This window comes from Lepisosteus platostomus, chromosome 2 (genome assembly GCF_059453375.1).
Source record: "Lepisosteus platostomus isolate fLepPlt1 chromosome 2, fLepPlt1.hap1, whole genome shotgun sequence".
Lineage (NCBI taxonomy): Eukaryota > Metazoa > Chordata > Actinopteri > Semionotiformes > Lepisosteidae > Lepisosteus > Lepisosteus platostomus.
The window spans coordinates 65,717,015-65,732,121 of NC_142612.1; the positions used below are offsets into that span (position 1 = coordinate 65,717,015).

General features: G+C 36.4%; 1 protein-coding gene across 2 annotated transcripts in view; it reads right to left on the reverse strand.

The window, feature by feature from the left end:
- The window catches only part of plod2 (procollagen-lysine, 2-oxoglutarate 5-dioxygenase 2), a 44,609-nt gene extending 36,622 nt beyond the window's left edge, over window positions 1-7,987 (reverse strand). For both annotated transcript variants that reach the window (XM_088613637.1, XM_088613629.1), the window contains exon 1: window positions 7,644-7,987. In XM_088613637.1, coding sequence (XP_088469763.1) covers window positions 7,644-7,839 — 196 coding nt within the window. In that variant the 5' untranslated portion in view covers window positions 7,840-7,987. The remainder of the gene's footprint in view (window positions 1-7,643) is intronic.
- Window positions 7,988-15,107: the final 7,120 nt, after the last annotated feature.

Consider the following 15,107-nt stretch of genomic DNA (forward strand, 5'->3'; position numbering starts at 1 on the left):
CATTGAAAACAAACCACTAAAAACTTAAGTTTTGTGTTTGTCCTTATTTTTTCCCTTTTTTCAAGGCAAGGGAAATGTATTTCTATAGCACATTTTCATACACACAGGTCATTCAAAGTGCTTAACATTAATAGAAACCATTAAAAAACAGAAAAAAATATCACAAAAGAAATAAATAAAACACAATAAAACTAAGAAAAAGCAGAGGAAAATAAAACTTAAAATTCAAAATGGCTAGGGTTGGGGTACATCTAAGATCTTCGAGAGCTGGTTCTAGCTATGAGCAGCGTAATGGCTAAATGCCATTTCACAATGTTTAGTTTCATCTCTTAAGCACCACTAGCTAACGAGTCCCTAAGGACCTAAGAGACCTACCAGGTTTGTATTCTTCAAACATATTGGAAATATGCTGTTACTGGGCAGCAGAGTACTTTTAGCAACAGACTTCTCCAGCTACGGTGTTCAAGGGAACGTTTCCGCAGGTCTTTCCTCCCGGCGGCTGTCAGGGTGTATAAGGCTAGGACTGTTAGCCCTTCATCTGCTCGTCTATGGGCAGCAAGTTGCACTATTGTACTTTTTGGACAATCAATCTGTATAAACCTATGCATATTTTGCACTATTTTATTGTTTTTACAGTGACTATGATCATCATTTTTTGCACACACCTATGTATTTATTTTTATTTATTTATTTTATATTTATTTTGTATAACTTTTCATCTATTCTGATGTCTGTTTTTGCTTGTCTTGGGCTGGACTGCTGTAACACATCAATTTCTGTACGGGATCAATAAAGTCTTATCTATCTATCTAATATATTTTGGGCCTATGCCATTGAGTGATTTATACACAAGGAGCAATAATTTGAAGTCAATTCTATAACTAACTGGAAGCTAGTGTAAGGATCTAATGTCACGGATGTCGGAAGGGACGAACCGTGCAATGACAGGAGAGCGAAAAAAGACCCTATGCGTAGTGGCAGAACAGCGTCAGCTGTTCAGGAAATGCCATATAGAAACCCATGCCCTCAGGCCGTGGATGTGGGGCGACCTGGTGCTAGGCGGGTCTCAGGACATCCGAGCCTCAATGCTGAGCGAGCAGGAAAGCGTGGCCCAGAAATATATAGCCCCAGACAGAGACACACCGGAAGGACAAGCAAAGCACAGGAAACTAGGGACAGGACAGAGAAGGAGCGCCCTCTAGGTGTAGAGGGCGTGACAGTACACCCCCCCCCCCCCCCCCTTCATGGGTGGCTCCTGATTGCCCAACAAATAAATGAGCTGCACAGCACTGGGGGGAGGAAAAACCTCATTTAACAGAAAGGAAACCTCCAGGAGTCCACAACTGAGAGGTGCCCCCTCCTCCAGGGTAGAAACCTTTATTGATTAGAGGAGGGGGGGGGGACGGGTAGAGTTCCAAAGAGAAACAAAAAACACGTACAAAAGCACACACAACTAAAATAAACCTGGAAGACCAGGGTAACAAACCACAAAAAACAGGTAGGAACCAAGTGTTCCACAACACAGGGGTCAGGGGGACCAGAGAGCAGGGAAACCAGGAAGTGAAAAACCAAAACAACAAGAGAAAAAGCAAAGTAACAACAAAAAACCCAGGTTAAAAACAGAAAAACACCACATACTGGGCAAAAAACTTGTTCAACATTCTATAACTTGAATGGTGACAACTCGAGGGTCAGAGTAAATCAGAGTACCGTAGTCATTGGGTGAAAGAGCTAAATAGATCTGAGTGTCATGTGCATAACTATGAAAAGCAACCTTATTATCTTGCAAAATTTGACCTAGTGGAAGCATGTAAATATTGAATTGAAGAGGCCCAAGAATTGAGCCTTGGGGAACTCCGCACTCTATGGTTGTCTGTTCGGATTTATAATTGCCAATAGTGACATAATTACCCCTACCTTCTTAATACATCCTAAATGAACCACCTAAGATAGTCCAACCCAATTTTCCAATCTATGCAGAAATATTTTTTGGTCGACAGTATCAAAAGCTGCGCTAAGATCCAGTAAGACCAGGACTGATATTGCACCTGAATTAGTATTCAGGCGGATATCATTTAGTACCTTTGTAAGAGCAGTCCTCAGTGCTGTGATATAGTCAAAAGTCAGATTGAAAGTTATCAAAATAGTCATTCAAAAAGTTGGTAAGTTGATTGAAAATACCTTTCTCAATAATCTTGCCTATGAAGGGAAGGTCTCTATGAATAGGTCTATAATTAAGCATAGAAGGATCCAGATTTCTCGTTTTCAGGAGGGGCTTAATAACTGGGAAAAATGCCTTATAAAAGTGAACCATTCACTATTTGTAATAAATCAATTGATAAAACAAAAAAGCTAGTGGGTAGAATATCAAGACAACAAGCCAACTAATTCCTCAAGGATTTTACAGTCAATAGCACTATATTTTTTTACCTTTTTTCAATTAAATGTTAGTTGGTTAAATTTTCATTTTTTGTGAATGCAGCATGTCACAAATGTTTTTGCCTGCTTAATTTCAAGCTGACTAGCTGACATGCTTTTCAGGTGTTTATTTTTAGACTCCAAGTTTTCTTCAGTTTCTTATCCAAATACAAAAAAGCCGGCAGACAGGAGGAATTCTTCATGTCTTCCATTAAGAATGCCATGCTTCAGCACTTCCCTATCTGTTACAGTTATGCTTTTGAAATGTTGGCACCTACTGTATGTGCAACTGACTAGCCTTTTTCCAAGCTATTAGCATTTTTTTTAATTGCTGACCGAAAGGACTACAAAACAGATAATAAAACTGTCAATAAATTAATCAGACAAAAGAACAGTGAAGAAGTGTCAACAGAATAGCCGTTGTTTAGTTTGTCAAAAATAGCTTTTGGTACTACGATCAATATTTAATTCCTCTTAAGTGTCCACATGTACATCATATGTAACCTGTCACAGTTGTATTACAATCAAATGTTCCAGCTGAATTACTATCCAATCCACATGATAGTAAAGTGATATTGAAGAATTAAAACATTTTTTATGTTTTCCCCACATTTGTTGTGCTACTGATGTGGTGCAATAACTCCTAAAATTATGATTCAACATAAAGCAGCCATAGAGTGGCTGGAGACATTATTAAGGAAATGTAAAAAGTAGGATGAAACAAATGCAGGAAACTAAATAACCCCTTTAAAATATAAAAAGAAAAAGGCTGCAACTTGTTTACAGTGTTTTTCTTAATGAAATGCAGATATTAAAGTACATTCAGTGTACATAGAAAGTGGCTGCACTAGGCACAACTTGGCAAGTCCTAACCACTAATATTGTCTGGATATGGATATGAAAGACTGTGACCCTGCGTCTGGTAGCTTTGATAATGAGCTACTCACTCCAGGATGATTGAAATGCAAAGAGAAGGCTGAAATAATATGATGTGAATTCTTCAACTATGCGTTATTAAAATAAGAGGTCAACCAAGATGGATCTCACACTCTGCATCATTATCAGCAATACAAAACAAAACCAAAATACATGTATCCCTTTGGACAAACCATGGGTATTTTACTTATTTTATAAAGAACAGCAAGCTGAAAAGATAAGATTTTAAGATTGGGTATGAATCGTGTTTTTCAAGAAATATTATACATTTGAAATATTTCTTCAAAATTAAAATATACTGTTCAGTAATGACCTTTCCATGCCCTGTCCCATGCAGTACCACACAACAGAAGACAGCAGGATCTTATATTAACAGGGATACAGCTGGCACACTGCCCACAGCTGCTTCGGAGACGTCAAGCAGAATATTCTTGTTATTTATAAAAGTGTTTATATTTGCACGCACTTTTAAATACTTCTTAGGAATTTTCTTCTCAGCACATCCTTACGGCTTTTTATAAAGTGTTAAAAATGTAATAAGTTTTACAGGAATCGTTCTAAAGTTAAAAATGTTTTACAGGAAATACAAGTCTAATTTTAGTGTAATAAGAACAGACACCACAGTCTCACATATGACTTCCACATATTTAGTGGAGTTCCAAATCAACTTTAAAAACAAGTTTCATGCACAAGAAAACATCATAAAATAATCACTATAGAAAAGTGGCATGTTTTAAATCCCAGGCCTTTCTACAAAAGACAAGCCAGCTTTCTAAGACAGCCATTAATGAGACTCTAATGATTAAAATAGTTTGGCTGATACGGCTCTAGAACATAATTAAAATGTACAGGCTCATTAAGGCTTATAGTCCCGACAAGGTACGGCATGAACCTCTTGCACTCACTGTCGTACTGTATCTCTGGCATTGCCACAGACCATTTAAAGAAAGGCTGAAAGTAATTTGATAGTCACTTCTAGGGTCTCATTTAAATGGGAGACTGCCAAAACTGCCTTACTTTTGATATCTAGGGTGTATGGGTAAAGATTATTGGGTCACAATCCTATCATAAAACATTACAGTTGTTCTGTCAAATACTAATAATGGCAAGACAAGCTGAGGAATAAAGAGATAGTGTGCTTTGCACTCTGACAGTGCTGGTCAGAGATCAGCTCCATCTCATCCTTATTGGAGGTATGGGCCAGGAGGTTTACTGCACCAGTGATGTTGAGGTGGAGGGAGGGATGCTCAAGAGAATGCATGAGATGCCATGTTAAGCCAGGGAACATTTTATGTGCAGGGAAGCAGAAGTGTGACATTAGAATTTGACCTCCACTCGAATTTCTGTTCAATAACACCATTTTGTACCATACTAAACACACTGTCCCTGCAAAACCGACTATTGTAATGGATGAGGAATTTACACACATCTGGCTTATCTGTGGAAATGACCTGTATTTTGGTATGTCATACATTCTGTTCAGCTTGTGGTGCAGTTAATATTTTTGTGAATATGTTTGGTATGCGTTTACACAGGTAAACAAAGCTTTTATACAATTACCTTATCAATAACTGAAAAGGGAATACAATCTATTTTGTCAAAAATACTGATCCCAGTAAAAGTTGATCAGCCCAACAACCAATACAGAGTCATATACCACAGAGAGAAAGATCCCCAAAAACCATCTCTAAACCTGGACTAAAATGGAGACAAGTATTCCATTCATTGCTAATGAATGAATGTTTTGGGTACTATATTGTTCTACTGCACATAGAATTCTTGAGGCATGCCTAATGGGCTATCAACATTACACGCTTTGCAAAACAAAAACTGATTTTGATTTGCCAGTGAGCTATTTATTTCTATTCCTGTAAAAACACATACTACTTTAACACCTGTTGTTAAGGAAAAAGAAAAACTTTTGTTACCTGACAAGCATTTTCAAAATGTTGGGTTTGCCTAAGATAACATATCATTGTCATAAATTATATCTTTGCAGAATACCTAGTATTTAAAGATTATAGGTTATGTAACTATGGACAACACAGGCTGTTTTCTTTTAAGCAACACAATCAATATATGGTTCTGTGAAAACGGCACATAACAAATAAATGGAACCTGACACTAACTATTGTTTGCTGTATATACTGTATATGTAAGCCACACTACTGCTCACACTGCACATTCATCTTGCCTTCTGAGGCAGATGTACAATAGACCAGCACTTACTCAATAAACTTTTATCATTATTTCAATTATTAAATTCATTAAAAATATTATTTCCTCAACATCAGGCTTTGGGAAATGCTTATCTCATAAAGTAAAACAGTTTACAACATAGTTAAACACATTTTTCCTACATTAAGTAGTGTTTTTGCCTTGTTTCTAGAGCCCTGTGGTTAAGAACCTGTTTTCTAGTGTTCCACAAAGACAGAAGCACAGAACGTGAACCTACCAGTCCACTGAGCTCCAGAATCTTAAGTACAGCACCAGGCAATCCTCACTACAGAAACATGCATCGTATTAACACGAGGAGTCATGGAAAGTAGACTCTCTTCATATGGATTCACTTACAGCCTGGCAGTGGGTTTTACAAGGTGCCCTATGTTACCAATACACTGCGTTTTACTAAAATAATATGGATGTAATGGGAAAGCAATTCAGTGACACCCTTAAGGATATTCATAGTCCACAGAACTTTAAACATGTTCATAAAGTCAACCTGTTTTGGATTTCTCAAACTGTAGTTAAACTGTGTTAGGTTCATTATTAAAACCTTGTTTCCCCAGATACTACTAAGCCTACCTGTATATATGACAAAATTGAGCATACATTCTAAATGATGTTTGGTTCTCAAACTGTTTCCATAGAAAAAGAAGTCTTTAAATAGACCATACTTTTAATTCAAATGACAATAGTCTATAATTTAAGGGACTTTACATAATCTTACATTTAAATCAAGATATATTTAATTATTTCCCTCTACACAGAATAAAGAATGTGTTATGGAAACATTCTATTTTTTAATATTTTGGAAACAAAACCATTGAAATAGTATATTTTGCATCATGGAGATATTTGTACAAGCTGATCATGTGAATACCTGTTTGCTGAGCTCTCCAAGAACATATTTCATTGTACCATTAAAAAAATGTCAGTGGGATTTATTTCTAAAAAGGATTCTTTTTAAAATGTGACTTTTTGTTAAAGAAATTGATTTTGATCTGACAGACCACCCCATTTAAATGTTACACACATAACATTTGCTGTGTATTTAAACTTACACATGCATTCAATTTGTTGAGTAAGCTGGAAAAAACTGTAAAAGTTTTAATTAAAAAACTACATTAAAGCAATATACTTGGGTTTAGCGGGTTACATGGAAAAACGTAAAAGACATTTTTAATTAAGTTCTTATACGTCAGCACAGAGAGTGGTCAATACATAGTACTATTTGAGATTAGATAATTTTATGCTAGCAAGCGGTTAAAATTAATGTTTGACAAAAGAAATGTTACGTTGTGTCAGTAATTGCAGGAGTATAAAAGTATTGTGAGTTGTAATCCACAAGACGTACTTTTACTATGATGATGCTTTTAAAGTATATGGTCATCATGTATTGAATACATTTCAGCTATACTGTATGTTGGACACACTGCACTCGAGTATGCCCAGACATTGATACCTTGTCTAGCACTTCTTGCTCTGTTCACAAGAAAAGGGGGGTTGTTTTATCTTTTAAATCACCCCGGAGAAAAAGGAAAGTCTTTCCCCCTCACGTATTCATCCACCAGTTTGCGGTTTCACTCTGACAATAAAGCTTCAAATAAAAGTTCAGCAAGCACAAATAGTTCCGTGATCTTTCATAGCATCGTTAACCTCCCACACAAAAAAAAAATGACTGAATTGTATGAAGTGTCATATTCTGCAAAAATCAAATCCTCCAAGTGGTTAACCCCAGAAACTGCTATTAGTTACGATGTGGTGTTATCTGAGTCATGTGTATATGATGATGAAGATTAAATTATTGCAATTAAAATTCGCGATAACAATTGAGTAAAGTTATTCATACAGATAAAAACGGTAGTCAATCTTAAAATATGATAATGGATTAAAGCTTGAGTTCGCGGTCATGTAAAACGGTCACATTTATTAATAGGTCGCCAATTTCCTCCTAACAACTTTCAGAACTCTTCCACTGAAATAGAGCAAGTCTGTGGAGGGGAGAAAAAAAGATTTAAAAAGGGTTAATGTAAGAAACAAAACAGAGAAAAAGACAAATTTCTCACCTGTTGGAATTGGTTCAGGGTCTTTGCTCACACACCGGACTGAATGCGTTAAAAACAGCACTGCAAAAATGCAGAGATAAAAAAATTGGAGGTACTCCATCGCCATATTCATGTATATACAGTACAATCTCCCCCGGTTGAAGTCTTGCGTTTCAGGATCACGTCGTAATTTTGCCTTAGCTGAACGGTAGCACATAAAACTGGCAAAGTTGGTCCATACAGACCAAGGATAGGGGGCTCTCTCGCGATAGTAAAAAATCGGCAAGTTTGCGTACTTTAGCCAGCACTGGCGCCCCGGGGTTGGACTGAGAGAAGATTGAGCAGCGAGAAGCCCTGGGGGATGGTATAAATACTGTTATTTCTGAAAGTGGAGAGAGCTGAAGGCGTGGTTCTTTAATTGCAATTGCATATATAACACTCCCGATCTTCTAGGAACATACGTTAGCTTTTTTTAAGATAACGGTATATCTGATTCACACGGAGGAGGTGAAAAGCGACAGAATTTTTAACACTTGCTTGCCTGCACAACAATGGCAGCTGTGTTTGAGTTTGTTCTCTTGGTTTGTCCTAAGTACATATTGTAAAACGTTTTTGTTATGTGCATTTCAAAGTGAAAGACTTAATGTGATTTACTGTACACGTTATTTCTTTACACAAATGCGTGAGAAGCAACAGTACTGTATCACTCAACTGTGAACTGTACTTCTATTGCACCTTGCCGTTACTCCATGGCAACGAAGTAACTTACTAGCGGCAGATATTTTAAAACTACGTTTAAACTTGTTACTTTCAGTTTGATTTGGTAATTAAATGTTTTATTTGATTGTTAAAACGTATTATTACTCATTATGAAAAATTGTATAAACACGATTTTAAGAGATAATAAAATACATGGATATTATATATAACAATATGTATTATGTATAATACACAATATTATAAAATATTAGACATAACATATTTTAAGCACAGACGTACTAAAGGTCATGTATTTGATTATTATGGAATGCATGTTCGAAACTAGTAACGCAGATGGAGATTAAATCCAAATTAAATACATCCTCAGTTTAAAGCAGCACTTTGTGCTTTTTATCTACATTGTAAAAGATATAAAACATAAGGAAAAGCTGAAATATTTAGCAGACAATCAATACACTTTCATTTTGCTGTGTAAAAGCTGGAAGCAATTATTCCAGAACCACTGCATATTGTCATATATGATCGGTATCGCCTGAGCTTCAGGTAGATCATTGTTAAATATAACTGTACTCCAGAAAGGCAGATTGTAAGTAGAAAAATGTTGCTTTCCAAAAATGTTATTGATAATGAAGCTGGGCTAGCCTTTGCACCTGTAAATATAGCTTGGATTTGTTTTTCATAAACATCTTACTCCTGTCAATGTATGCCATGAAAGATAATTAATAATAGTAGACTTTAATTATACCTTAATCAGGCAGGCCTGTCTCTAAACATATCACCCCATGCTATTTTCTTTTGAGCACCAGTTCATTTGAATAGCCTTTTAAAATTTGTCATGTTTTTGTCTTTCTAAAGGGCATACTATTGTTTTCCCGACTATATTATGACTGAGGTTTTGTGGCTTTATAAAAAACAGGTCCTTTCTAACACATCTGTAATTATGGAAAAGGGCAAGTGGTGTGTTCATGATTTTACTGGAATTAACAACGGATGGCCTCAGCCTTTTCTGTTCTTTGATTAGGACACATTTTCTTTACTCAACCCGGCAAAAGAATTTGACGATGAACACTTTAAACATTTATTAATCTACATCGAGAATCAACATAGTGTTTTGTGAGTGACAAAAACAGTACATACTGTGTATACAGTATATGTATAGTACAGGGAGAAGTGAATATTGACATTGTCTATGGCCATTTCAACTTCAGTTGCAATGTAGCCTAAGACAAGTTATAAAGTAGTGAAGGTCATTTCATTTATCTTGTTCATTTGGTTTCTAGCTTAATTGTCTGAGATTTCCATACATTTCTTAAAGGATCCTATGGAGTCATTTTCAACCAGATAACTAGGGAGTTGATTCCAGACTCCCACAATGCTCTCTGTAAAGAAGTGTCTCCTGTTGTCTATCTTGAATGGTCCTGGATCTAGATTTCTCTTGTTTCCCCTTTGCTGCTGATCTTGAGTCCCCTTGATTGACTTGTTGAGTTCCTTGCAGGATTTTGAACACCTGAATGAAGTCCAGATATAATGGTGTGACCCAGGCTGAAAAGATTCACTTCCCTTAGTCTGTTCAAATATATTTCTTTCAGTATTTTGGAGTAAACATGAGAACTAAGTTATTCATTTTTATGGACATACTAAACTGTTTGAAATCAGACATATTCCCACTAACATACATCATTCATGTTTATATTCCTCGAGAAAAGTCCCAAGAATATACAGTGTATTAGAGATGAGATTAGACTCTTAAATTACATGTATCTGTCCATCACCACTTCTGTCTATCCACTAATCAAGTTATTACTAGAACAAAGTCTTTCATTTGACCAGGATCTAGCTGAATTAGTAATCTTTTGAAACTGTACAAGTAACATTTTCTGTGTTCATATTCCAATAACAGCTTTAAAGATGAAAGAATCAATCAATCTGAGAGCATTTCTCAGAGACTGAGATAAGTGGTTGTGTGAGGTGAAAATCATATTGTTAACCAAGGGATACACCCCCTTTTTATACAGTACATATGATTTACTAAGCTCCAATGTTATTCAAGAGGAGTGTATCACAATAAAGGATAATTCTATTCTGCTGTGTACTGTATATTTATGGTCACAGGAAGGTAAACAAAGCCCTGCATGCTAAGTAATGTGGCTAAAGCAGTACTCTAAAATTAACTGCTCCTGTTTCAGCCCATCTGCTAAACATGCAAGTGTGTCAGTCAAACAAAAGCAAGAGTGACAGATTACTATTGGGAGTTACCCTAGTAAAACAAACAATAAACGTCTCCCAGTTCTGTTTTATGAAGGGGTTTCTAGGAGGATTTTGTAACATGTACCAGGGTCAAAAAGAGTTTATTTGTTTAGTTAAATGTCATCTGGCAGTTGTTGTCCCAGTTTTGTATATTGTAAGTTCTTCTGGAGCTGCAGCTTCTGCAATGTTTGCTATTCCTTCTATTTTGTTAACATCTGTGATACCAAATTTTACTAGTTTAATAACTATACCAGAATCTTGATGTTAGATATAGATTACAAAGAGGAGTGGTCCTAATACAGATCTCTGTGGTACATCACTAAATTACATCACTTCAATCTGAACGTTCACCCCTTATCTTTACTGTTTCCTATGCATTAATTACAAGCTACATTCTAGTACATTCCTGCCACCTGCCAATATAGAATTAATCATTTAATAGGTAGCTTATCGAAACCTTTCTGAAAACCTAATTTTATCATACTAGTGTATATGTTCTGTTTTTAAGACTAACCAATTAATTTAGCAAAACCTAATTTTTCTAAATATTGACTTTGTCTTGCAACCATATTGCTATACTGTCATTTGTGGATTATGGTCACTTATGGATTGGATGATCCTCTAATTTATTTATAATTATTGTTTTTACATCACTGCACAGAACTGAAGCAAGACTTATTGGTCTATAATTGGTTCAATTTTGTTGTTCATGGATTGGGACTATACAGTATCAGCAATCTTCTAGAGAATGATATTTCCCCTGTCGTTAGAGACAGTTAGAGAATTTGTGTTTTGCAGCCTATGAATAACATTTCTAATTTCAGTAAGTACTCTTGGTAGAATACCACTGGTTCCTGGAGATTTCTTTAGCCATAAGCTTCTAGTACATACTGTACCGTTTAACACTTCTGCCTCTTCTATGATAATATTAATACAGAACTGTGGCTGACAAAACTGAAGCCTTCTTCAGCATACTATGTTCTCAGATGTGTGTTTTTATAATTAATAATGTTTTATGCAACTTCACGTAGTGAAGTCAGACTTATGTCTGTGCTCATGTTCTCTGAATTTTGTTTTGTTTGGAAAGTGTGCTGTTTATGCCAAAGTTATTTGTCCTAATATGGACAGAACCAACTTGGTCTTCACCTGCCTTTGCTAGGAGATCATCTACTTAATGGACAATATCAGCCACCTCAGCACCAGAGAGATTGCCTACTGTTGCTGACTTGATGCATAACATACTGTACTTGCAGGTTTTCTGAAAATGGATTCTCTGACAACTACCATGTATTTTTCTGTACTTTTGGTGTGACTTACAATGATTGAAGCTGCTATGCCTGGTGTCCTGACTTCAGTGTCTCTGATAATGGCATCCTGGAAGTCATCCTTAGCTTCCTTAGCTTGCAAATCATGACTGTCTGTTCCTGAAGGGGAACAAACTGTTTGGAAATGGGACATTAGACTGGAGGGGAGGCTGTCTGAATAGTGTTTTGTGTTTTATTTCTGTCACGCCTGGTCTGAGATCAGCTCACTGCCTGCAGTTTTCGTGGGAAACCACAGAATTCCTACAAGAGCACGCATTCCATCCATTTACAGTAAGTCCTGAAACACCACTGGTTCAGGGCTCTGACATTGAGATACCTAAGGTAGTGCAGTCTCCTGCCTGATTTGGCAATCCTGACTTTGTACAAACTAGGAGCTCGGAAACGCAGATGAATTCCAGCTTGTTGATCAGCACCCTCATCACACAGTCTCCTGCTGGCTTCACTCATTTCACTGTCCAGTCCTCCAAAGTCTCCCTGAGAATCCCAAGTCCTGCATGTAGATCTCAGCCTGTCTGTCCGACCACTGCTGTGCACAGAAGCCGGCAGCGACATTACAATTTCCTTTGACAACCTGTTAGCAGATCTTGAACTTGATGAATCGGGGCATTACTACATGAATGTGGAATTTGCCAGGTCATCAATTTCCTGGTGCTACTCAGTACCTGCAGTACTCCAACCTCTTTTCTCCAGCATCATGCTCATTTTCAAAACGTTACTGGATTTTCTATGCGTTTTCATAGATTTAGGGTAGATTGTCTTTTATCTCAAAATTTAACACAGAGTCTTTGGCATTAACTGTCAAGGATTATCCTAGTTATGTTCAATTGATGCAACATGCTCTTCATTGACCCAGATGGTTTATATTACTGAGATTTGATGGTACTAATTTCTTGCATATTCACAGGGGAGGAAAACAAAACATTGTGAGTTCTCGTCCCTGCTGTAGGTTTATAAAATGAGATAAGAGATCTGTTAAATGTTATTAGGTAATTGGTTTACATTTTCTCCTCAACAGAACAGAAGTGAAAGCACATCTTCATGATCAGTAAACTAATAGGGAAGGGGAAATGTTGTTTGTGATTTGTTGGGGGACCTGTGGACCTGGGAATTTGATTTTTATCTGTTCCGTTGTAATAACACTAAAATGGTTCACAAAAAGTTTGACTAGGAATATAGATATGAAATGCTGTGAAGGTGCTATACTGTAGTTCATACTACTGAAGTAGAATGCTACCATTTGATACAGGAACACAATGTTATGAGAAAGAGTATTGTATGATAAAAGATGTCTGATTGTCTTGCGTTTTGAAAGATTACTATACTGAATGGATAAAGAAGTGTCCTCTTAGTGAAACCTGTTGGAAATATAACAGTCTGCAGACCATTGTAAAGCCCACTCTGTCTGGCATTCTCAATGAATTAGACAATGGGAATCTCAGCTCATTGACTTCTGGAATATTGACTCATTATTGCAGCTAGAGCAAATATGGAACATCTGTTTGTGGTTACTGTATTTAAATGAAATTCTATAAAAACGTGAGAATAATGTGCACAGGTTCTGTGACCTGCTGCTTTCTGCATTTTCCCTTTGAAGAAGATTCTCCTACTGTACACTTTGGAGACCAAATACTGTATATACTGTACACAGCCAAAACAAGGGTATTTGGATATTTCAAGGTTGCTACAAAGAAACAGATTTATTTAATTGTACTTCATGAAATAGATACCCAAGTCTGTTAGGATAAAAGAAATGAGTTGGTTTTTTTCCTTGGTTTTCTAAAAACGGGTAAAGATTTCTTTTGTAAGCATTCCTCATTAAACTGTTTGTGATTGAATTCATGTGAAAAATGACACTTTTCTTTAGCAGAAGAAGCGTGAAATTCACAAGTACAGCACTAGAGTTTATACAAGCTGTACACTAGTTTGGACAGTTAATTTAGAACACTTTACATTTGACATTGATATATAGGAATATCATCATATCTAATGAGGTACTACTTAAGTAGAATACTAGAATTTGATACATATATTGAAATGTATCTCCTGACTTGACCCTGAAAGTGTATTTTGGAATTCTGTTGTGATGTATGGCACTTTATTTGAACAATTCATAAGATCAATCAGAAAACTACCAGTATAATGACCAAGACACGTTTTTCCAATATTATATGAAGTTATGATAACTCCCTGCCATCTCCTTAAAACAGGAGATTATAACCTTACTTTATTTTCAGGTTCAAAGAAGAGATCCATACAAGCAGTGCCTTTTGTCAAGCAGTACCAGATGATGCCTGTGGTTTGAAGCCAAAATTCACCAAGCTATGCGTTTCATTCCTGTTTTAATTTTCTTTAAAACTACAGTATATAGTCCCCTATACACAATAACGAGACAGAATCAAAAGATTTTTTAATGTTAACATCAAACCTTGTGTTGTAATAGCACATGATCAGAAGAAGCACTCATCTTTTCAAACTGCTGGCACGATCTAAGTACTGTATAGTCATGCAAACTAATTGCTGAATAAAGAGTAACCATCACAGTGGTAACCCACTACTTGCATTTCAAAGGACAATGAAAAACCTCATTCCGTAACGGCCCACCTAGGCCTTCATGCTGAATGAAAATAGCTATGTTTCCTTATGGTGCCAGTCCTCACACCAGCATTTGGTTTTTCAATTACAATGGTGAGTCATCCCATCCGTCATTTCCAGTTTCCCCAAGACTGATTGAGACTGTACCATAATTGCCTCATGGCTTCCTAAAATAGTTTTTATTTTAAATGCTCGCCTTTAATCAAGTCACTTCAGTTAAATGGCTCTGCTTAATTACTAGTTTGGATCAATGATAGACACTCCTTTTATTTTATTTTTTTAACATTTCTTGAATGTGCTCCCTCCCCCGCTCTTTTGTCCATTTAAATATAGATAAAAAAGGACTGAAGCTCTCGGAAGGAATGCGAAATGGCTGACAGAAAAGCAGACCGACCGTACTGTTACCAAAGTCACTCCCCTTTAGTAGAACTACTAATATTATTTTTGGACTGTGGTATCATTGCTGGACCCTGAATGGCATCATCTATTAAGTTCTGGATTATACTATAAACCTTAACCTGCAGTTATTTTCCTCAGTTCACTCAGTTCACTCCACATCTGTCTGGTAGAAAAAAACACTGAACACTTAAATTCCGGGTGG